General features: G+C 40.2%; 1 protein-coding gene and 1 long non-coding RNA gene across 4 annotated transcripts in view; both read left to right on the top strand.

Annotated features, from left to right (window-relative positions):
• The window catches only part of sacs (sacsin molecular chaperone), a 107,316-nt gene that overhangs the window by 66,522 nt on the left and 14,923 nt on the right, over positions 1–25,871 (top strand). The window contains exon 10 of one of the 3 annotated variants that reach the window (XM_087988174.1): positions 3,140–3,166. The exons of 1 other annotated variant lie outside the window; for it this stretch is intronic. In XM_087988174.1, the coding sequence (XP_087844300.1) occupies positions 3,140–3,166 (27 nt within the window). Of the gene's footprint in view, positions 1–3,139; positions 3,167–25,680; positions 25,811–25,871 lie in introns of those variants that run through there. One more of the 3 variants, XM_087988176.1, reaches the window with a different exon arrangement.
• On the top strand, positions 8,204–11,295 carry LOC148149804 (uncharacterized). The gene is made up of 2 exons (XR_015757445.1): positions 8,204–10,327; positions 10,531–11,295. It is a non-coding gene; the product is annotated as an uncharacterized LOC148149804 (long non-coding RNA).

Here is a 25,871-nt window from a genome sequence, read left to right as displayed (position 1 = left end):
TTCATCTGCTTCAGTCAACATCTGGCACCTAACTTTGGATTTGGTCTTTCCTGTCTCATTTTTTCCTAATGCTGCTGTAGGCCTGTACTAGAGATTAATGGAGTTACTATTTATTTGATATGCTGTACGCTTCGGACTCCATCCAGGAAATTGTCTATGCAGCCACATTAAATGGCAAGTTTCACTCGAGCCATTTTCTCAATTTATACCTGATGATGTCATAACTTGCTTTGGCACTAGTTCCAACAGTAACGTTTTGTCCTTATTTACTCTGATACTTAGATACTCCTGCTTTCCCATGTAGAAGTAAATTCTTTGTTGCATTCTCAACAATTTTCAGCTTCCTTTCTCCTTTGGCAGTCCCTTAGGGTTGGGAGTGTAATGACTTGCTTCTACTCTGGGAGGTTGGGTTCTACAATGGCAAGTTAGACCGGTCTTGAGCTGCACAGTCTGCTGCAGGCAGGACAGGTGGTGTTTCGTGGGTTGATGGGAAGCTCTGGATCCTGCTCTTTCTGCTGCTTGCCTGTGACCTCAATGTGCTCCAGTGCACCACGCTCAAAGTGGTTGGCACTTTCGCAACTGCTTCTCTGGTTTTGTGCAGTGCTGGGCATGTTATATTTGTCCAAGGAGGCTGTCAGGGTATCCTCTGTTCTTTTAGAGCAAAAGGACGTTGTTCAATTCATCTGCCTACACTAATTGCATTTTCCAGTTCTTGGCCCATAGCCATGGAAGCTATGGGAATGCAAGAGAATGTCTCGATCATATTGAAGTACTCCAAGAGTTTCCGACTCACTACTGTTTTTTCAGGCAGTGAGTTCCAGACAAATTTCTCCTCCACTTTCATGTTCGCCTTCGAGCTGTTACATGAAATCTGGTTATTGACCCCTCTACTAATGGAAAAAGCGTCTTCCTATCCACCCTATCTGTCTCCCTCATGAGTTTATATACCTCTAGCAGCTCCCCTTGTGACCTTTGCTGCTTGAAGCAAAACAATCCCACATATCCATCCTCAAATAACAGGAGTTGAATAATACTTTGTATCAGTGTTCACAACAGAAGGCACTAGTAGCTCTTCAGGATTATTAAATAATTAAGGCCAAAAGGAAGAGCGGATGTAAATGCAATAACTACCACTAGAGAAAAATTGCTGTGGAAATTAATGGATTCAAAAACCGATAAACCCCCTGGACCTAATGGTATGCATCCTAGGATGTTAAAGGAAGTAGCTACAGAGATAGTAGATGCACTGGTAGTAATCTTCCAAGAATCCGCAGATACAGAAAATGTTCTAGAGGAATAGAAAACTGCCAATATAAGACTCTTACTGAAAAAGGAAAGGAGACCAAAAGTAGTTCACTATAGGCCATTAGTTTAATATCTGTTATTAGGAAAATGTTAGAATTTATAATAAACAGTGTGATAGCAGAGCATTTTGAAATACATAGTATGTTCAAACAGAGCCTGCATAGCTTCATGAAGGGGAAATCATGCCTGACAAATCCATTAGAATTCTTTGAGGAAGTTACTAGCAGGATAGTTGAAGGGGAATCCGTGGATGTAATATATTTGGATTTACAGAAGATTTTTGATAAGGTATACATATTAGGTTACTTGTTAAGATATGAGCCCATAATGTTGGAAATAATATATTAGCATGGATAGGGGATCGGCTAATGAGTAGAAGAATAAGGAGGGTATTTACAGGATAGCAACCTTAAACTAGTGGAGTACCACAGGAATCAGTACTGGGGCCACAACTGCTTACAATATATAATAATGACTTGGATGAGAAAAGTGAATGTACTATTGCCAAGTTCGTGGCTGACACAAAAATAAGTGGGAAGTTGTGAGGCTGACACAAAGTTTATGGAGGAATATAAACAGGAAAAGCAGATGAACAAAAACTGGGCAGATGGAATTTAATCTGGGAAAATGTGAGGTTATGCACTTTGGCATGAAGATAGAGGAGCTGAATGTTATTTAAATGGAGGAAAACTATAGAAAGCTGCAGAATAGGGGATTTAGGAGTTCTTGTGCAAGAATCACAAAAAGTGAGCATCCAAGTTCAATGGGTAATAGGGCAGGCAAATGGAATATTGGCCTTTATTTCAAAAGGAATGGAGTATAAAAGTAGGGAGATTTTATTCAAGTTATACAAGACACTATTCAGATCACAGTTGAGATACTGTAAAAAGGTTTGGGCCCCTTTAGCTAAAGAAAGATATATTGGTACTGTATGCAGTCCAGAGAAAGTTCAGTAAGCTCTGATTCCAGGTATGGAGAGAGTTATGTATGAGCAGAGGTTGCATCTGTTGGGCCTGTACTCATTGAAATGAGAGGCACCTTTGCTGAAATACACAGGATAGGGTAAATGCAGAAAGGTTGGTTCCCCTTGTGGGAGAGTCTAATATCAGACGGTATAATCAGGTAAGGGATCACTCATTTTAAACAGATGAAAAATTTCTTCTGAGGTTAATGAGTCTGTTGAATTCTTTACCACAGAGTGCTGTTCAGGCTGGATTGTTAAGTACATTCAAGGCTGAGACACATTTTTTTAATCCATAAGGAAGTATAGGGTTATAGGGAAAAGCTAGGAAAGTGGAGTTGAAGATTATCAAATCAGTCATGATGATTTAATTGAATGTTGGAGTGGACTCATTGAGCTGAATGGTCTGCTTCTGCTCCCACATGTTATGGTCTTTCCTTGTAGCTCAGTTCCTCCAGCCCAGGCAGTATCCTGGTACTTCTGGTCTGCACCCTCTACAGTGCAAACACATCCTTCCTATAATGTGGTGACCCAGAACTGCACACAATAGTCCAGTACTCCACTACTTGGGTCATTTGAATGATTTCATTTGACAAAATTCATTGATTTCAAAAGCAAGAACAAATGCTGTGTCTGTACATATCCAGGAGTTCCACAGCATCAGCTAGTAACTGTTAGTTTGATTGAACAAGTTATTCTAAATCATATGTAAGCGAGGAATAGAAAGCGAAAACAAAACTACACAATGATATATTCTTGAATAAGATATTTACTGTAACAGTGAGGTTTACTTAAATAATTAGAGAGCACATTCCTGTATAGTGTGTTTCAGGTTCATTGCTATATTAATATTTTATTTGATTTAAATTACAGTTCAGCAGCATCTTTTGGGATGTCCAGGTAGGAAAGATTGCAGTGCTGTGTTGGGGTCTGATTTCCATGCATGTTCATATTGGAGAGTGCACAAAAAAACATGCATGCCCTTTGCTGTGTGTATTTTCTTGGGCAATTATGCTACGCAACAAACTATTAAACAGACTCTTTTAAAGAATTCCAATTTTAACTTTATTGTTGCTGTGAAAGACATTTGTGTGGTTTGTGAAGATAGATCCTGCAGGACCTTTAAGGCTAACAATCTAAGTTTTTTTTTAGATTAATTCAGCTTTTTTTATAAAATTGTCAGTAAAGCACTCACTGTAAAGGAAACTGCATGCTTTGGTGAAAACCATACTGTTAATTATGATACTATAGAAGGATGGAGTTGTTAGAATATCAAAATAACTTGTCCAAAATAGGTCTGGTGGTACTATGCTCACTGAAATCGTTGTTTCTATATTTATTCAGAGCTACTCTGATTAATGTGATAATTTAGATGATTCCTGAAACCTAGAAACTTAGAAAAATAGGACCAGGAGTAGGCCATTCATTATGATCATGGCTGATCATCCAATTTAATAGCTTTTCCCTTTTTCCCCCACTTTTTTTTTAGCTCCATGTACTTTCCCCTTGAAATCATACACTGTTTTAGCCTCGACTTATTTTTTTATGGTAATGAATTCCATAGACTCAACACTCACTGGGTGAAAAGATTTCTCCTGTCTCAGTCCTAAATGGCCTATCCCATATCCATAAGGCTGTGATCCCCTGGTTCTGGACTCCCTCAGCAATCCTTCTTGCATCTACCCTGGAAGGGAATTTTATAGGTGTCCATGAGATCTTGAACTCCAGTAACTGTAATCCTAACTGATTCAACATCTCCTCATATTTCAGTCCTGCCATCCCAGAAATCTGTCTTGTAAACCTTCATTGCACTCCCTCTATAGTAAGAACATTCTTGCTCAGATAAGGAGACCAAAATTCACACAATACTCCACATGTGGTCTCACCTGTCGAATTGGTGCAAGGCATTCCTGTTCCTGAACTTGAATCCTCTCACTATATGAAGGCCAACATACTATTGGCCTTCTCAAAGTTGCTCACAATTGAAGCCTGCAATGTCCACGATCATGTACAATATACTCTGTATTTACTTGGCAGATGAAAGTGACTTGACATCTTAATGAAATAAGTTAATTTTGATAGGTCGCAATGCTATGCAGTCACTGAAAACCAACAAGAGTAGTGATGACCCTTTTGTACATTGTTCCAAAGAAACTATTGAGAATGCAGGCCGTTCATTGATGACGGAAGTTGCTTATTATCCCTATATTGTAATACAGTTTCAGCTATTTGGGGGTTATGTATTTCATGTCACCTAATGAAAATAAATGACCAAGCAAATTGTTTGTCTCCAGTTAGAAAGTTTGCTTGGTGTTTTGGATAGTCCGGGCTATGAATCCTAACAATAATAGCCGGTAAAGTTTTCGATAGTTATAAGATCATGAACTCAGGAGCAGGAGTAGGCCATTTGGCCCTTTAAACCAGCTCAGCTGATCTCTTTGTGGCATCACTTCATTTTCCTCACTATCCCTCAGCTGTTGACTGTCTTTTCTATCCAGAGCCTATCTAATTCTGCTTTGAATAAATTCCATGACCCAGCCTCCACTTCTTTTTGGGGAAGAGACCTCCACGTACTGACAATCTTCTAAGAGCAAAAACATGTCATAGTTTCCAACGTAAAAGGGAGCCTTATTTTTCTTAAATTCTGTCTCCTGGTCGTCCCACATGAGAAAGCTATCTCCCGGTATTCATTGTATTAAGTCCTTTTAGGATCTTAGATGTTTCAATAGAATTGCCCCTCATTCTTCTAAACTCCAGTGGGTGAGAGCCCAGTCTGTTCAACTTTCTTCTGAAGGTATGCTGTTTACCTTCAGCATGTATTGAGTGAACGTCCTCTGAACTGCTTCTAATGCATTTTATTTTTCCAGAGGAGGCCAAAGCTGTTCAGAGTGCTACAGTTATGGTCTTACCAACGGCCTTTCCAGAAGTGGTAAACTTTACTACTTCTGTATCCCATTCCACCAGCAATAAACATCAACATTCCATTTGCAATCCTAACCACTTTTGTACCTGCATACTAACTTTGTGATTCACCAGGACACCCAAATCCCTTTGTATTACCAAGTTTTGCATTCTCCCTCTATTCAAAGGATATACTGCTTTTCAAATCGTACTGCCCAAGTGGACAAGTTTGTGTTTTCTCACGTTGTACTCCATCTGTCAATGTTTTGTCCACTTTCCAAACCTCTCATTATCCCTTTGCATACTCTTCTCTTGAAAACTTACTTTCCAGCTATCTTGGTGGCATTGGCAAAATTAGCCAGCATAGATTCATTCCCTTCATCAAAGTCATTGATAGAGATTGTAGAAAGATGAGGCCACAGCACTGCTCCCTGTGGCTCTCCACTAGTTACACCTAGTCAACCTTAAAAAGATCAATTTATTCCTGTTCTTTGCTTCCAGCTAACGTGACAATTTTGTTTTGCAACCCTCTCATCTTCCTCTTTCCAAATGTGTGCACTATTTAATTTGAAATCACTTCATGTAATGGCCTAAATAACTCTTGAGGTTATTTCAGGACAAAAATATGTTTGAGGATCAGTATTATAAAACTAAATATATGATGAGGTTTCTTTTTTAAAGATAGTTCTGATTTAGGTTTGTCTTTAAGGTAATCTGGAGGTGTCATGTCATCTGAATTGAGGTCTGCCTGACAGAAGCCTGGGTGGTTTGTTTGTTGAAGATTGTTTTAGCGGGAAGAAAGTACAAAGTGTTTGTGCTTGGAAACAATGGATGCAATCAATGCTCTAACAGTGGATTGATTGGGAATCACCAAAGACCCAGGAAAATGGTGAGGATTGGGTAGAACACTAGCAGCTAGACCAGAGCCTCTCCAAGTTGTGTTGCAAGCTGAGACAGGGCTCAGTGGCTAGCACTGCTGCCTCACAACACCAGGGTCCCAGGTTCAGTTCCAGATTTGGGTGACTATCTATGTGGAGTTTGCACATTCTCCCAGTGTCTGCGTGGGTTTCCTCCGAGTATTCCGGTTTCCTCCCACAGTTCAAAGATGTGCAGGACAGGTGAATTGGCCATGCTAAATTGCCCATAGTGTTAGGTGCATTAGTCTGAGGGAAATGGGTCTGGATGGGTTACTCTTTGGAGTATCAGTGTGGACTGTTTCCACACTATAGGGAATCGAATCTAATCCAATCTAATTGGGGCCACAAGCCCCAAGATAACAATGGCTGCAATGGAACTTTGACTGAGTTCTAACAGCTGCCCTCCAGCAGTAACCTCCAGTCTCCATATGTATCACTGAGAGGATAGGACAATTTTCATGCCTCAAAAAGGGATTGCAGTGAGTGGGAAAATATTTGGGAATGTGGTTGGAAGCTTCTGCTCTGATTGAAGACACCAAGTTCATCTGGAGTTAAAATGAGGCTGGGAGGTTTGCCTAGCTTAAGTTAGAGGGAGATGTTTCCAGGAAAACATGCAACATGATAGGCAGTTTTGGAGTTAAAAGCTTTCAGGTTAGGAAAGGAAGAGATCAGATGTAAATCGTCAGGGGCAAGGAATTATTTTCGACTATATTTGAGTGAATTCAATGTTTACTTAAAGGATAGGTTAACATATAACTGCAAAGTTTGCTTTTTTCAGTTGAGCTTATAATAAAAGCGGGGGTGGGGTGGGGCGGGGGGAGGCGGAGCAGAGGGGGTGGTGATAGTCTCTTCCATAGTTTAAAGTACACATTACCCAGTTAAAAAGTAGTGCTTAGTGAGTAGCACTTTAAGTCACTAGTGAATAGCACTTTGTAGGAGAAACTAGGACCCAAGGGGACAGCCTTCGAGTAAAGGGAAGCCCTTTTAGAATGGAGATAAGGAGAAACTTCTTCAGCCAGAGAGTGGTGAATGTATGGAATTCATTGCCACATAAGACTGTGGAGGCCTGCTCAAATGGAGATAGATAGATAGGTTATCGAGGATCAAGGGTTATGGGGAGAAAGTGGGAGAATGGGGTTGAGAAACTTGTCAGCCATGATTGAATGGCTGAGCAGACTCAATGGGCTGAATGGCCTAATTTCTGCTCCTATGTTCTATGGTCACTGTATTATTAAAATGATAAAGCTAATGTCAGAGTTTGAGCTGTTAACTGAAAATTTGCGTCTCTTTCTTCTTATGGTGATTATATTAGCATCGTGAAAGTATTCACTGAAGGAGAATATCATGGTTATGCCATCTATCATAGCAGATGCTACAACTGACCAATAATATGCATAAAATTTGCATGGATGTTCAAGAATGGCTTAATGGCTGAACGAAATAAATCCTCATGGGTAGATGCTGTGTACGTAAGTGCATAAAGTGAGATGAAAGAAATGTGTAAAACACTAATAGTTATCCTGAAGGAGTCAATGGAAATCAGGAAATGTAGTTTCAGTTTTCAAGAAGGGGAATAAATATCATGAATAACTCCACTTAGTGTTGTCTTACATTAATGACGGGTAAAATAATAGAATTGATGATTAGAAACAATGCTGAAGATTACTTATGTGGAATTAGCTTAGTAAGTGTCTGTCACTAAATTAAAGCCATTTTCTCAGTTATCATTGCTGTTTATACACTTCCCATTGCCCAACAAGTAAACGTCTCCTTCCCTTCAACAATGTTGTTCTCCACACTGCCCCTTATCCCATGGCCTTCCTTAGCTTCTTAACTAATTCCAGCTACTACATCCTCTCCTAACTGATCTCATCTGTTCGACCCACTTTGTATTTCCCTACCCTGATATGTCTTATCCCATACCAAGTTTTGCTCATTCTTTAGATTAGATTACTTACAGTGTGGAAACAGGCCCTTCGGGCCAACAAGTCCACACCGACCCGCCAAAGCACAACCCACCCATACCCCTACATTTACCTCTTCACCTAACACTACGGGCAATTTAGCACAGCCAATTCACCTGACCTGCACATCTTTGGACTGTGGGAGGAAACCGGAGCACCCGGAGGAAACCCACGCAGACACGGGGAGAATGTGCAAACTCCACACAGTCAGTCACCTGAGGCGGGAATTGAACCCGGGTCTCTGGCGCTGTGAGGCAGCAGTGCTAACCATTGTGCCACTGTGCCTTGATGATGTAAACTAGCTCTTAAGATTTCAGTACCTTTAGACTCTGAATAATCATTCTTGTCTTTAATCCCACCTTGGCATTATCACTCCTATTTCTGAATCCTGATCTTATCTCTCACTTGCCACTTGCTTCAGTTTTCTTGTTTTTTTTTCCTCTAACCCCACTATTGTCAGCCATGATTTCAACTGCACAAACGCCATAATTTGGAGTCCTCTCCTCCCCTTTTTCCCCGCCCAAAAAAAGAACTATATGTCCATAACTCCTCTTTACCTCTGTGACAAAGTGTTTGGATATCTTCCCCTGATATTTTTGTCAGCCTGGGGGTTAATTTTTGTTTGGTTATGACTTTGTGAAGAAACTTGGGGCCATTTCCCTAATTTAGGGATATGGATGTGATGTATATGGCACTGTGCACCCACTGCATAATTCCTCCTCCTTTGCCTCAGTTGTTAAAGCTGAGGTTTGGACTGAAGAGGGTACTGCATAGCTTCAAGTGAGTGGGGTACTGGAGAGGAGATGATGGCAGAGTAGAGAAGGACATTGAGTTTCATACAATGCTGGATATTCCTCCATCAGCTGAGACTGCTTCAACGCAAGTGCTGACCTCTAGTCCGGCTGGTGTGCTCATGTGTTAATGTCTCCACTGCTGCTCTTGGGAAAGCAGGAAAATCTGTGTTGTTGCCACTCCAAGAGGCAGCACTCTTAAGACCCTGCACAAAAAGCAGGGCACCACTTACCCCCTGTTTGCCATGTGCAGAGTCCATGCAGGGCACCATGGGACTGATGGTGCTTACCTGGGTGCATGGTGGGATTTTGAAGATGTCAGGGCTTTGCATGGGTGTGTAGTAAGATGGGGTAGAATTCTGAAGTGAGGGACTCTGTATGGATGGGGTAGGTAATTAATGAGGTGGATTTGATCAGATATGGAGAGGGAACTTGTTAGACTTCACAGTGACAAATCCTCCAAAAATTCAGGTGTAAGATTCAATCCTGTTATTCCGCTATATTTATTGATTATTGTTTTGCTTTGGAAGTAGTCTGTGTTGAATTTATAGAAGGAGCAATTGGCATGTTCTGACAGCCAGTAATGCAAAATTCCCCAGGTGGTTGCCGTTGCAAGGGTGAATTTGCCCCATTGGCTTTCTTCTTCCTCTATTCAGAGCATTCTGGCCACTAATTTAAGCCATTTGATTTCCTGTAGAGAATTATGAATAAAGAACTCCATCATTGGTTTGCAGCCTCTTTAAAGATACTTCTCTAATGTATCTTTTTTTTAAAAAAAAAATAATATTGTGTAGGTTACTCTGCAGACTCAACTTGTGCATTTGCCTATAGTTATCAGCCAGACCAAGAAGTCAAGCTGTACTTTAGTGAAGCAGGGCTGTCAATGTAACATGTTTCAACCAGAAAAATAAGAGAGAACTATTTGTTGGTTGTACAGACACAAACATTATCATAATTTTGAAGACTGTAGGGTGTTGGGAAGTGGAGTCTTTGTGTAATTCTGATATCTTGAGAATGGTAAGCAAATCTGTCATGTCAGTCACATGGGAAATTAATGGGTCTAAACAAAATTCAATTGTATTCCTTGTTGATTGCTGCTTAACTAGCAGAGGTAATCCACAACTTGTGCAGTTAACATTTTCTCCCACTTGTGATTAGACAGTTAATGTCAATGGAGTCGACAGGTGATATGCAGCAGAAATATAAATTCTTTACATCAGCTTTGCACAAGCTTTAAAACAAATTACGAAATGATCACATGTATACCTGAGCACAGAGCACCAGATGTCTGCTTTTGCGTGCTATTAATGTGATTATTCCCATAAAAGTTAAATTTTCACAGTAACAACAACGCTGACCTTGCATCAATGATGGACCAAAACTTGGTTACAAAGAGTAAATCAACACATTGGAGTGCCAGAGATGGAGAATTAAATGTACAAGGAAAACATTGTTGCAGTTTGAAGATTGGATCTGATACCTAATCTGGTAAGTGCTGCATTATTTTAACAAATCCATGTTTTGTTATTTCAGTTATCACATACAGTATCCAGTGTTTCTCTCCAATAAAAATTGCAAATCTTCTCTCTCATATTTATGTATTAACTGGTCCAAAATGTGATTTCAATACTTTCAGCTTCTCTAAAGTCCCTACAATGAAGGAATAACTGTATCCTTTTATACTTTTTCAGATAGTTCCATGAGATTTGTAACTTTGGTTTGAAGAGACTAGCCTGGGTGAGGATGGCCTACATACCAAAGAGATGGGGGAAGGATCTGACACTACCTCAGTTACATAGCAGACAATCTCCCATAGGTGGAAATATCTTTCGGAGGAAACTTGTAAAAGGCCACAATTCCCTCAGAATGTGCAGTTGATGCCCTTTTACCCCTTTCACTGAAAGATCAACATGTTAACATGAGGGAGATTGACATCTGTATTTCCCATCTGATTTTATATTGCATCAATTCACTTGGGGCAATTGTGGGATTTTGCTCGATGGAAGATTGGCATTCATCACCTATATTTCTAAATTCTAAACAAGACAAAATATGAATTTTTAGGAAAAATCAAATTTTAGTGAAAGGATTTATCTTTTCCAAATTAATATCATACATTTAAATATATAATTCAACTCTTTAACTGATTTATTTTGGTCAAGTAATTCTTGTGTTTTCAGTTTACAAGTAATGTTAATTTAACTACATTCAGTTTATAAAAAATGTTAAATTTTTTCTCATTGTCATGTTTTCTCTTACTTGGAAATAAAACTGTTATACCAACCAGTCCTCCTATATCCTGCTTTGATGCTAATCTTCATTCCTTCATGTTTTGTATCGACTGCAGATGACACAATAGATGTCAGTGTTACCTTAATGAACTTCTCTCAAGTGCTTGTTTCATGATTTGTATTATGTTATCGCACCAATTTTTAAAATAAAAGTTTATTGAACCATTGAGTCATATGTGTCATTCATTTTCTGCTTTTTAGCTACCCAATTGTAATATACAATATCTTTCTTTTTCCCCTAGTAGTTTCTGTGTCTTCTATGTATGAATATAATTGTGAAGAAATCCATCAATTGAGTATTTCTGAAAAAAAATGCTTTGTCAATGTTTATAGTCTTGTGGTCATCAGGACAATTCGCATTAAATATCAGAGTAAGAGGAGAACAATAGCTAAAACAATTGAGAAGCGAGTGGTTGGTTGGCAAGTGGACTTCTCGAGGAATTGTCATTGGGCAAGAATATGTACGCATTCTGCACCGATCCAACTCCACAGAATAAGTGATAGCTGATCTATACTTTTTAGGGCAATGCCTTAATCGATCAATAAATCTGCCTGGTTTAAAATGTAAACAAAGTTTGGCAGTTAACTGTCAGTCATTACTAACTGCTGTATGCTCAATACCAACATCTCCACCAATCCAAATTCTCGATCAACCAATCGACACTCTCCTTGTGTAAATGTTTTTCCTTTTACTTTGGAGTTTGTTTTAATTGTCCTGATGAAAAGCTTCAACTAATTGTGTCTCTTTTCAGTGATATGCAAGTTCTGTACTGCTAAATGAAAGTTTTGAATAATGTTGGGTGTTTAGCAAATCCTACAGTGTTCCTACACCAATGTTGGTTGGCCCTTTAGAATTTACAAGAAAACATATCCATATAGCACGTGCACCTTGACTACTGCATATCCTTCAGCACTTTCTAGTGATTTAAATGTATGATTAAAAACTAGCAGATTCTTTAATCTGTCACATTAATTTCAATTGTTCATCAGAGATTGATTAGCTCTGTTGGGTAGTTTATTGGGAGCTTACACATAGTAAGTTAGGAAGTGGGCATTGCAACTGATTTCTGTATGTGCAACTTGCAATTACCCATAGCAGACTAACTGTCAGATGGAGTCACAACATTGTGTACACAGTCTAGTAAACCCTCAAAGGCAAGTTACCTGTACAACAAAACCTATTGCATGCCTTTCAAGCCTTTAATATTCAGATTAACTAGTTGGTGGTTCTTAAGGAGTTTATTTCAACAGAACAAGTTCAATTTTTGTACTGACTAAGGTTACAATGAAAGTTCTGCCTTCTCACTCTTATCTATCGCCTGAGGTGTGGTGACCCTCAGGTTAAACTCCACACCAGTCATTTCTTTCTAGTGAGAGAGCAGCCCTATGGTCCTCTGTGACTCTGGCGGCTTAGTTTACTTCAACTGGTAAAGTCCCAGGAATGTGTTAATGGATGAGGAGCGTCCTGAGAGCAAAAACCTAACTGAAGTCTGAGAATTGAATTTCAGATCTGTTTTAAATCATCAAAATATTTCATTGAGACCAATACAGCAGTAATGCAGCCTCATTTTCAGAGACAAATCAGCTGACATAAAATTAGATGAAGTGCAGATCAATTTTAACAATCTATATCTGTATCCAACAAAGCTCCAGTTCTTTGTGAGGCCCTGCAGAGCCATTTTGACTAATAATAACATAAAAACTGCAAACTTAATGTTGTGCTGCACTTAACCCATGCCAAGTCTGTAGATCTGAGCTTTCTCAGATGTAATTTGGTACAAACCCTCCTTATGATTCAATAGTTCTACATACCAAGTAGGAAGAGAGATAAATGTCAACAGTTTTTTTTCTCTCAATGATCCTTCAACTGAAAAGACATACAAATTCTGAATTTATATTTAGAATTGAGAATATATTTATCTTGGTTTGTTAGTTATGGTTAAATTTCATAAAGTACCCTTGATATTTCCAAAGCTATTTTTACAAGTGCAGTTACACTGCAGTAATTGTCTTCTTTGTTGTTCTAGAAATTTGAAGATTTGTATTAAGCTGGCTGATTAATTTATTACTACCCTGTTTATCTGTCCTTGTAATTGAACTTGACCAGGGACTTAGCTGGATCAGCCACATAATTGTGGTGGACATTATAGCAGCCACATAATTGTGGTGGACATTATAGCAGATCCGAGGCCGGGTATTCTTGGCAAGTAGTTCATCTGCTTACACAAGCCTGTCTATTGCCTGTAAGGCATGATCAGACAAGACTATGCTTAAATGCTCTTCACTTACCTGGGTAGAGGCAGCTGCATCAAACTGGAGAATGCAATTCACTTGAACGTCACCTCAATCATTAACATCAGTATCTATTTCTTTTGCTACGGTGGCTGCAATGTATACCACTGACAACGTGCAGCCTCTGCTCAGATAGCTGAGATCTAAATATGATAAGTGCATGTTGAAGGGCCAAGGGAAGGAGGGGCATAGTGCACTTGATACCTGCAAGTACCACTCCAAGTGCCCCACCATATGACTTGGAACAATATCTCTGTTCCTTCATTATTGCTGCCTGGAACTGCCTCCTCCCCAGCACTGCGTGGGTGCAACCAGACTGCTGTGGTTCAAGAAGCTGGTTTGCCACTGCCCTCTGAGGGGCAGTTAGGAAAAGCACTGGAGAAATCCTAGCATGAGAAATTTTAAAATGAAGATATTGAATCCCAGTCATTGTAGATTGGACACGATTTGTAACTTAGCGATAGAAATGTTGGAATGTGAGCAGTGAGTTCCTTGGCCATATATCATAGATTTGGGTAGCCTGAGCATCAGTCTTGAAAGGAGTCACTTCTGGCTGCTTTGAAAACAAAACAAAAACAATTGAACATAATATTCTTTGGGAAAGTAGCTGTGACTAATTCTCTTCCCCCAAACCATCACCACTAACTTGTAGAATATTGAGAAGCAAGTCACACTGGGGCAATCAATTGGCCAGATATAACTCTGGCCTGAAAATGGCTCTCTCCTCTTCAATCCTGGGACAAGAGTATTTTGGATTATGTCATTTATAGTATCCAGTCTAGCAGAGGTGAACAGTCCGTGATCAATGTGACCATATATTCAGATATCAATGGGGTTTCATATTTGCTGCTTTACTGAGATCATGTAGCTCAGCACTGAACAGCAATCAAACCTAGGACTATCACACCATTGGGCCAAGTTTCCATTCGGCTAGGCAGGGTGGCACCATGCCTTTAGAATGTTTTTGTAATAAACCATAATCCATGTTTTACCTTTGACATTGTGGTTGTGTTTCTGTTTTAACAATGTAAACATGATATTGACGTAGTTCCATTGCTGGCTACAAACTGCAATGGTTTCTGACATTTGGCTAAATTTTCAGCCTGGTTAGACATGTACTGCATTCAATAGTGCTCAAAGCTCCTGGCCCCCTGATTCACCTACTGTCAGTCCTCCACACGATGAGGCTTTCAGATTCTTTTGGGTTGCTATTTCTTGGAATACATTGATTCATCATCTGAATAGAAACTTAATAGGCATTCTTTGCAGGTTTAGAAAGAGCATGTAGGATTTTCTATCAGCTTGTACAAAATTTATTCATTTTTCAGTTGAATCTGCTTGATGTTCTGCAGTTGATGTAAATTAACAGTCCTGTCTTGTTCAAAGTATTAATCAATTACTCTGTGAAGCTTTCAGGGTCTCTAATAGTTTTTCTAAACTAGCTCCAGAATCAAAGCAATTCCTCATGTAGAATAATTCATCAACTGATTAGTATCTCTTCATGGCAGCCTTTTTTTGGTCGAATAGAAAGAAATTGTATCACAAATATTATTTTACAATGTTACATTGTTGAGCATATTGACTGTTGGTGGAATTAAGTTCTGCCAATGGCAAACGTCCTCCAGAGAAATCATACCTTACATAAGTACATAAGGATAATAGAACAGAATGCGGAATATAGTGTTACAGCTACAGAGAAGGTGCAGAGAAAGATCAGCTTTAATATACGAGACATCCGCTCATTAGTCTGATTACAGCGGGGAAAAAGCTGCCCTTAAATCTGTTTTACATGTTTTCAAAATTTTGGTATCTTCTGCCCAAAGGAAGAGGGTGGAAGAGAGCATGACAGTGGTTGGGAGGGGTGTTTGATTATGTTGGCTGCTTGCCCGAGGCAGTGGGAAGCATAGATGGAGTCAGTGGGAAGAAGGTTGGTTTCTGTGCTAGACCGGGCTGCGTTCACAACTCTGTAAAATTCTTGCAGTCCTGGGCAGAACAGTTGCCATACCAAGCTGTCATGCATCCAGATAGATGCATCTATAAAAATTAGTAAGCGTCATTGTGGACATGCTGCTTTTCCTTTGCTTTCTGAGGAATTAAAAGCATTGATGCGTTTTCTTGACTCTGGTGTCAACATGGATGGACCAGGATAGATTGTTGATGATATTTACTCCCAGGAACTTGAAGCTGTCAACCACTCAGCCTCAGCAGGTGGGCCTGCCCTTCACTCTGCTTCCTGAGGTTGATGACTAGGTCCTTCACTTTGCTGACTTTGAGGGAGAGATTGGTGTCTTTACACCATGCCATCTCAGCACTCAATCTCCTTCCAGTACTCTGTCTGATTGTTGCTTGAGTGCAAACAGAGTTCATTGACAGACCAGTGAACAATGGAGGACACCAGAGCTGAGTGTAATTGTGCCGTCTGCAACTATTGGTCATGCATTCTGGGTTGGCGGGTAACACATAGGAGCAGGATGGTTTGTTTACCTTTAACTTTCCTCATTGAAACTAATCCTTCAGCCTGATTGCCTGCTTGTGAAAAGTTTGGGTTTGAAATATTTGCTTAGTTTGGGTTTGGTTGGCAGGTGCCTGTGGATAGAATCCAATTTATTTGCTCAGGCCTGTTGTTACTAATATAGGAAAGTGCCCAGCCATCTGCTTTCTAGGTATCAAGTATGCGCAAAGTTTTTCTTTACTCTCCCTTGAGTGATAAGTCACTTTCTGCTGATAACACCATGTCCTGTAATGCAGCTTAAACCAGCTTCCAGAGACAGCTGAGTATGTTTGAAACCCTGGTCAGGACAGCAGCTGGCACTGTGACAAAATTCACAAGTGTTTCTTTTATTTATTCCCCCGTGCAATTCTTCCAAACACTTGACAGCAGAAGATGTTCTTCTTTGTGAAGTGCTTACTGAAGTGTTACCTTGTGCAAGTTTGAATTAACTTGTTGGCTGTTGGATCTCACCAGTGTCCACAGGATATTAATTCAAATGTACCTCGGCTTTGAATACTAATGGCCTATGGCATAGTTATGCAGCATGCTTTCTCTAAAGAGCAACTGAAGTGCTCTTCAACTAATGAAGCATTCTGCTCGAGATAGTCAGTGGAATTTAATACCCTACTCCACATTCAAGTGAGTTTGGTGGCAGGGGGTTATTTTATTAAGGCAGGAATGTAGCAGATGGGGCTCTAATATCTTCCTGCCTCCATCCCAATTACGTCTAAAGCTCTGAGTCAGTAGTTGAGTGGTTCTTAAATGGGCAACTACTACCATTCGATGAATGCCATTCAGTAGGGCTTTTGAAGGCATTTGAGGATGGCACGGTGGCCCAGTGGTTAGCACTGCTGCCACACAGTGCCAGGGACCTGGTTCAATTCCAGCCCTGGGCAACTGTCTGTGTGGAGTTTTCACATTCTCCCCGTGTCTGTGTGGGTCTCCTTTGGGTGCTCTGGTTTCCTCCTACAGTCCAAAGGTGTGCAGATCAGGTGAATTGGCCATGCTAAGTTGCCCATAGTGTTCAGGGATGTGTACGTTAGGGGCATTAGTTAGGGGAAATGTAGGGCAGGGGTGCGGGTCTGGGTGGGATACTCTTCAGAAGGTTGGTGTGGGCTTGTTGGGCCAAATAGCCTGTTTACATACTGTAGAGAGTCTATCTAGATTCTGTCAAGGCTACCCTGGACTCTCTGAGCCCGGAATCCTCGACCCCAAAGCTGTTTGTTGGTCAAGTTTCTGAGTGGTGTCTAATACAGTGGACCTTCCCTAAAGGAAGTGCTGAGGTGCTCTTGCCAGCTCTCCAGGCAACAGGTGAGACTCCTGTGACTTCCATTAAATACCACTGTATATTGGATGTGCCATTGGTGTTATAAATGATGAATTCACAACAAATTACTGCACAGTGTATTCCTAATTTTGTCTTTTTGTATTGCAGGGAAATTCAGGGTTGGATGCTTATCCTTTGGGAGGGAAAGGTACTTAAGAACCTCTCGCAAAAAACTTCCTTGCAATTACTTTTAAAGATCACAGCCAATGCCTGGCTATTCTGATCTCTTTTGGCTAGTGATTGAAGCTGTTTTGACATGTGGGTTTGGAACAGAATGTAAAGGACCAATTGATCAGATGAACCAACAAATGATGAAATGTTGTGGCCTTGGCGTACTGGTGTAATGGATAAAGCGTCTGACTTCCGATTAGTAGATTGGCGATTCAAGCCCCTGCTGGGCTCGAGTGCAACTCCATGTCCTTGTTGCTTGTTAATGGTTTGGGCCAGCGCCTACGGCCATACTAGTCTGAAAACGTCTGATCTCAGAAGCTCAGTAGACTCATGCCTGGTTAGTACTTGGATGGGAAATGCCTGGGAATAACAGGTGATGAAATGTTGTGGAGAGTAAATAGAGTCATCGTCATTGAGATGTACAGCACGGATACAGACCCTTCAGTCCAACCCATCCAGGCCGACCAGATATCCCAACCTAATCTAGTCCCACCTGCCAGCACCCAGCCCATATTCATCCAAACCCTTCCTATTCATATACCCATCTAGATGCCTTTTAAATGTTGCAATGTATCAGCCTCCACCACTTCCTTTGACAGCCCATTCAACACACACACACACACACACACTACGCTCTGCGTGAAAAACATTGCCCCTTAGGTCCCTTTTATATCCTTCCTCTCTCACCCTAAACCTATGCCCTCTAGTTCTGGACTCCCCCCACCCCAGGGAAAAGACCTTGTCTGTTTATCCTATCCATGCCCCTCATGATTTTATAAACATCTATAAGGTCACCCCTCAGCGTTCGACATTCCAGCGAAAACAGCCCCAGCCTATTCAACCTCTCCCTATAACACAAATCCTTCAGCCCGGGCAACATCCTTGTAAATCTTTTCTGAACACCTTCAAGTTCCACAACATCCTTCCGACAGGAAGGAGACCAGAATTGCACGCAATATTCCAACAGTGACCTAACCAATGTCCTGTACAGCCACAACATGACCTCCCAACTCCTGTACTCAATACTCTGACCAATAAAGGAAAGCATACCAAACACCGGCTTCACTATCCTAATGATCAAAGAAATTTGGTAAATATTATTAGGACAAGGCAGAGTCTGGGCAGGGCAGGTTTTAGGATGTATGGAGTTATAAGAAAAATGAGGGAGTTTTCCATAGATTAGTTATGTTTCAAGGGAGACCTCAAGATCGAAACAGAAAGAAGAGACTATCACTGCTAATGGCTTGAAAATTGAAGCAAGTTATTGGCAAGTGAAAAGAATGGTACAAGATAATGAGACGCTGAAAGACAACTAAGAGCCAAGGATCCACCTTCAAGATAGCACACAATGATGATGAGTGACTGAAATAACAAGGAATTTTATTAATGAAAGTAGAAAGCTGGTTTATATTTGAAAAATAAATGTCATGACACTGATATGTTTAGCTCTCCTCTGTAAGTCTGGCACTGAATTTAAAGGTCATGGACTTTCAGAAGTGAATCATGGTGCTCCGAAACGAAATCTTGTTGAACATAATATTGCTTTGTAATCATTAATTGTGTTTCAGTTTAAATCTGAAAGCTAAGTAGTGTCTTGACCTTTAAAGTTACTTGTTTTTTTTGTATAAATGGTAAAGAGTGAAGTCATGTACATTGTACCAACTTAAACTAATTAGGACAGAAAACAGTGCAAGTCAAAACATGGATGATCTCAAGGATGGGTTTTAAAAGTTAGAAGGTTGTACTAAGAAGGAGAAATTAAGTGAGGCGGGTAGTGTAACAGTTCTGAACATTGATCATGTTGGACAACTTTTAAAATTGTTCTATGTTCAGAACTGTTACACTACCCGCCTCACTTGGTGTAAAATCTGAAAGAACTGCGAATACTTAAATCAAAACCAAAATGGAAATTGCTGGAAAAGCTCAGTAGGTCTGGCAGCATCTGCTGAGAGAAATCAGAGTTAATGTTTTGAGTCAAGTGACCCTTCCTCAGCATTGATCAATAGTGTGTGTCTTTATTCCATTCAAACCTTCAGCAACAGATCATAGTTATTTTCAACCAGAAATATTTCTGACCAGATTTACTGTATACTCCAACAATTCCTCAATGATGACTGGTTAGACCTCACATCAGCTGGGTCAAATAGGAACAGCATGTAGGCTATGCCCACTGTCTATTTGCACTTGGAAGAAACACAGGATCTCGATTTACATATGTAGTCAGTGTCCAACCTACTAGGGGGTGGACATACTGAAGACACAATTATAGCCTCAGGTGAGCTTTGGGTGACCAAGAGATGGCCACTGATCATCCTGCCATTTTTATCTGAATGCTGTAAAGATTTCAGTGAAATCACTCTGTGTGTGATGGCTCCTGGTTTCAATAGTGTACAACTCGGGAAAAAGAGGAAATCTACAATGGTGTATTTTGATCTTTGGTGGGGCAAGAGAAAAGAGCTCAGCAGAGCATTGAAATTTATAGCATTAACTAAACAAAGGCAAAAAGACATGCGCATAAATACAACTTTGTGCAACTGGGCCGAATATCCATTAGTAAAAATTCAGCATGATCTGAATTTACTTGTCTTTTTGAGAATGTTAAAGTGAATGGGGGAGGTGTCACTAGCCCACTGAGCTAAGATGACTACAGTTTACTGCAGAATAAAATGAACAGTGTGCGTTCAATGCTCATGCTGACACCTGCATGGTAGTTCCTGAACACCTGCCCCCTCGCCTTACTCTGTACTCCTGTAGTGGTTAGCTTCAAGTGATCCACTTTAGTAGCAAAAAGAGGAAGGTAGATTATTATCTGAATTAATAGATTAGGAAAGGGGTAGGTGCAACAAGACCTGAGTGTCCTTGTACATCAGTTGCTGAAAGTAAGCATGCAGGTGCAGCAGGTGGTGAAGAAGGCAGCTGGGATGTTGGACTTCATAGTGAGACAGGAGCAGGGATGTCTTGCTGCATTTGTACAGTGCCATGGTGAATCTTCACCTAGAGTATTGATCTTTTCAAACAGGGCCCAGGATTCATGAATACAGTCTTGAAGGCACTCATGGGCTGCTACATGTCACAGTGTGGAGAATCTCATTACCAACCAATATTGTGGTACTGATGCATAGAATATTCCCTAGTATCTGTCCAGATTGCTCATGCATAGGTTGTTAGGTTTTGGACTGATGAAGGCAATCAGACACTGCAGATTTGTGTTTTTGTGTGAAAAATGAGTGAGATGCATAATTAATTGTTTGCAAGCTTATCAAATGTGACATACACATGTGTACACAAATGCTTCACATTTTGCCTTAAAGACTTAGTACAAAATGGAATCGCTTTCAAACTTTTCTGATCGATTTCGCAGGCTGGGAAACCAGATAGACGGGGGACTTCAGCTGGGCCTCAAATCCCCAGCCGCTGCTGCAGGCAGCTTTGAGGTTGGAGGCCGTCTTCTTCCTTGCCGCCTCCATCAATATCATCTTCATTCAATTGATAACGATCCTATCCAAAGGTTCTCTCTTTTGTGAAAATTCTATTCTTTCTAGATTGCATTGCAAGTAGCTACCAGTACAATCCAGACTTTGGACCTTTTGAGGTCTTCAGTGCTTCTTTTCCCCCAGAGGCTTTTGTTTGATGGCGGGTTTGATTGTAACACGTTACAGCTGCTGCATTTGAGTTCCCGATTGGAACCATAGATCATGAGTACAGAAGTTAGCTCTTGTCGGCACTGTTGGTCATTACATAGGAGTTGCACATTAAGGAATGGAAATTGTCGTTTGCAACTTGCCTTCGGGAGCAACATGGATGCATTCTGTGAAGCCTTGAATTTGGGTACTTCTGGAACTGGCAGAATACCCAGTGTTATATTCCCTTATGAACATGAGGAAAGTGACAAAAATGTTAGTTGTAGGAATTACCTATTTAATGCAAACATGATCTGCAAACTGGCTGATGTTATCGGCAACCTAAATGGAGCTTTAGGCAAATAAGTTGAGGACAGCAATGATCTTTGATGCAAGAAATAATATTGTGACAGTAACCTGCATTTGATTGTAAATCTGTGATTTCACCAGAGAAATGAAACCTTTTTATTAACTACAGGTATGCTTTCCTCTGTCTGTGTGCTGCTGGAAAGTTAAAAATGCCTGCAAACATTCTCTCTTCTCTTCACTCTTGACTGAAGCTCTGTTCACTCTTCCTTGCTGCTCCTGTTCCTCTTGCTAGATTATAATTTTCAGATCATCTTCCCATAAAGGATAATGTTCACTGCTGGAGACCTTTTAGGAATTAAGGACACCCCAGATGATGCCTCCTTCTCCCAGTTCATTTGGTTCCCTAGTTTGCCAAATCCATCCACCCGTCCAAAATAAATTTAGAACATTTTTGTACATAACAACCCTTCAAATGTCTCAGTAAATGGCTGTCTCTCAATTTGTGCAAATCACGGTTTTCAATTAGGAGCAGGAAGTGGCAGGACCAACACAGGCAGGGAGAAGAATGATGTTGTGCTCTTGAGAATGGCATTTATCTTTGATTTTCTTGTTTTTGTTGGTGGCCCAATCAAGGACTACCCTAACATCTGAGAAAGTAAACAGATAAAGTCAGCCACCAGTTATATTTTGCCCGCAGCTCAGAAATACATTCATGCAGTAGCGAGATGTCAAGCATCCCCACAAAATTTATCTTTAAGTTTTATTTTAAAATGAAATTCCAACGGTCTTTTAAACGTTTGTATGAGTCAGATGTTCAGTGTTTAGAATGTATTGCCCCAACTACTATAAGTTGTCTATTGATGTGAACCATCTTTTTTTAGAACTTGCACTTTAGGCATTAAGCAGTAAGTACTTTTCCTCTAGCCACTGAAATTGTTACTGAATATCACATTTTCACAAAATGAGCACTTGATTTCAGAAAAGCTGCATCTACTTGATTAAATGCTGCAATTATTGTACCATTATTTTAACTTGATTTATAGCCAACCATTGCATGTTATTTTAGGATAATCCCAACAATGGAAACAATCCAGACTGTCTAAGGTGAATATCTTGACATAATCCCTCCTCCTTCAATCGACTTTGATTTTTGATGTAATCTAATTTTTAAGTAAGTTGGCTGGCTCCACATTGACAACTCTTTGAAGCTAACTATATCTTGTCTATGGGTGAGCTTTGCATATTTCAATGAGGAAGTTTAATATATAATATTAAACTTCCTCATTGGGGTGGCTCAGTGGTTAGCATTGCTGCCTCACAGCACCAGGGTCCAAGGTTCGATTCCAGCCTCAAGCAACTGTCTATGTGGAGTTTGCACATTCGCCCCGTGTCTGTGTGGGTTTCCTCCGGGTGCTCCGATTTCCTCTCACAATCCAAAGATGTGCAGGGCAGGTGCATTGGCCATGCTAAATTGCCCACCGTGTTAGTTGCATTACTCAGAGGGGAAATGGGTCTGGGTGGGTTGTTCTTCGGAGGGTCGTTGGGCCAAAGGGCCTGTTTCCACACTGTAGGGAATCTAATCTAATATGGAAGCACACAGCAATGATTAGAGATGAATTGTGTCCATCAGTGTTTAGTAGAATGCTTTTGATACATTGGAACATTTCAAGCAGTCAGTGCAACCCCGGATTCTTAATGCACATAACAATTCACATTAAAATGAATGAATTAGTTGAGCAAATAGGTATGAACAGGTGTAATATAGTTGAGATTATGGAGACACGACTGCAAGGTGACCAGAGATGAGAATTGAATAACTGACTGTCCCTCAATATCCAGAGATATTCAGTTTTATGAAGGACAGACATAAAAGATAAAGATTGAGGTGAAAGAGGAAATTATTGCAGTAGTGAAGTGGAATCTGTATGGGTAAAACCTAGAGACATCAAGGGGCAGAAAACAACAGTAGAGGTTGCAGTTAGATGCCCAAACTGAAGTAGTAATGTTCACGGAAGACATTCAAAAGGCAATTAGTAACACAGGCAATAAAGCTATGGCAATAAAGGGTTCTGAATTTAAGCTAAAGAAACTGTGATGAGAGGAGATGTGGACTGGTTATGATAATTTAGGGAATGTAACTAAAAGGGATAGCAATGGTGAACATTTAAAGAGTTCATGCAACACTTGTTATTCCTGCTTGGCACAAAAATAAATGGAAAAGGGATCCCTAACATGACTAACAAAGGAAATTATGGATAATGTTGAATCCAAGGAAGGGCCATACAAATTGATAAAAAAGTGCAGTAGACCTGAGGGTTGGGAGCCGTTTAGATTTCAGCAACAGAGGATTGGTTAAAATTGTGGGGGGGGGGGGCGGAAGTTGTGGTTGGGTTGGTAATAGAGTACGAGAATAAGCTTCTGAACAGCATGCAAACTGACTGTAAAAGCTTCTATAGTTATGTGAAGTGTAAAACGCTACAATCAGAAACTGGGGAAGTTATAATGGGAAACAAAGAGTTGGCAGATCAATTAAAAGAATATTTTGTTTCTGTTGTCATGAACGTAGACACAAATAACATCCTAAAAATGTTACAGAACATGGGATCTTGTGAAATTTGAACTGAGGGAAATTAGTAATAGTAGGGAAATGGTGTTCAGGAAATTGATGAGATTAAAGGCTGATAAATCCCCTGGGCTGATCATTTATATACCACTGGACTTAATGAAGTGTTTCTAGAAATAATGGATATATTTGTCATCTTTCAAAATTCGATAGATTCCATGGTTGTACCTATGGATTGGAGGCTAGCTAATGTAACCCATCTCTTGAAAAAGGAAGTCCAGAGGAAGCAGGGAATTATAGACTGGTTAGTCTGGCATTGGAAGTGGAGAATATGCTAGAGTCCATTATAAATGATATAATAGCAGAGCATTTGGAAAACAGTGACAGGATCAGAGAGAAGAAGCGTGCCTTTCTGGAAGGGAAGACGTGTTTGACAAATCTATTGGAACGTTTTGCAGATATATCTAGTAGAGTTGGAAAAGGGAAACCTGTTGGTGTGGTTTGACTTTCAGAAAGCTTTTAATAAGGTCCCATGCAAGAGATTAGCATATAAAATTAAAGCACATGGGATAAGATTGGCATGGACAACAAACTGGTTGGCAGACAGGAAACAAAGAGTAGGAATAAAAGCTCTTTTTCCAAGTGACAGCCAGGTGACTAGTGGTGTACCACAAAGATCGGTGTTTGGACCCCAGCTATTCATATATATTAATGATTTAGATGAGGGAAATAAATGTATTATCTCCAAGTTTGCAGATGAACAAAGCTGGGTGGAAGACTGAGTTGTGAGGAGGTTGCAGAGATGCTTCAGTGTGATTTGGGCAAGTTGAGTGAGTGGGTAAATGCATCGAAGATGTCATGTAATGTGGATAATTGTGAGGTTATCCACAAAAACAGAACAGCAGAGTATGAATGGTGATTGATTGAGAAAAGGGAAGTGGAACAAGACCTGGGTATCCTTATCTAGTCGCTGAAAGTAAGATGCAGGTGCAGCAGACATTGAAGAAAGCACATAATATGTTGACCTTAAAGCAAGAGGATTCAAACACAGGGGCAGGGCTGTCTTTTTGTACAGGGCCTTAGTTAGACAACACCTGGAGTATTGTGTGCAGTTCTGGTCTGCTTATCTAAGGAAGGAATTTGTGGCTATGGAGAGAATGCAGCGATAGCTTTACCAGACTGATTCCTGGGATGGCAAAACTGACATATGAAGAGAGACTGGATCAGTTAGGACAGTATTCACAGGGGTTTAGAAGAATGGGAGGGGGGTTGGGGTGAGGAGGATGGTTTGGGTGGAGGGAGGGGGGATCTGATATCTCATAGTAACCTATAAAATTCTGACAGGACCAGGCAGGTTAAAGGGAGGAAGGATCTTCCCAATGACCAAGAAGTTCAGAATCAGGGATTATAATTTAAGGATTTGGGGTAGATCATTTAGGACTGTGATAAGGAGAAATGTTATCACCCAGAAAGTGGTGAGCCTGTAGAATTCTCTGCAACAGAAAACAGTCAAGGCTAAAACATTGAACATTTTCAAGAAGAAGTTAGATATAGTCCTCAGGGCTAAAAGGACCAAAAGATATAGGGACAGGAGAAAGTCCCTGTGGAGCAGGAGCAGGATGCTGGATGATCAGCCATGATTACATTGAATGGCAGAGCAGCCTACCCCTGCTCCTATTTTCTATATTTCTATGAAAATTACATCTTTCTCAAAGAATTCTTTGTTGAATTTCCACAGAATTATATTGTAATGTTGATGTTTGTTTACAGATAAGCTGCAATCTATAACAGCAACTCCAGGTTACCCTGAAGCCTTTTTGAAATATTGTCGGAAGAAGGTTTAGGAGTAACATGGAAGAAGTTTGTTTTCCCATGTTTTAGAACATGTCAAGACATGACCTTGTCAGGTCAGGAGATATGAAACATTCCATATAATAAATGAGTGAAGACTTGAAGAAGGAAACACTT

This window comes from Chiloscyllium plagiosum, unplaced genomic scaffold (genome assembly GCF_037043375.1).
Source record: "Chiloscyllium plagiosum isolate Xiang-an unplaced genomic scaffold, Cpla_swu_hap1 HiC_scaffold_6, whole genome shotgun sequence".
Taxonomy (NCBI): domain Eukaryota; kingdom Metazoa; phylum Chordata; class Chondrichthyes; order Orectolobiformes; family Hemiscylliidae; genus Chiloscyllium; species Chiloscyllium plagiosum.
Note: the sequence above shows the minus strand (reverse complement) of the source record. Positions and strands in the feature narration are given on the sequence as shown.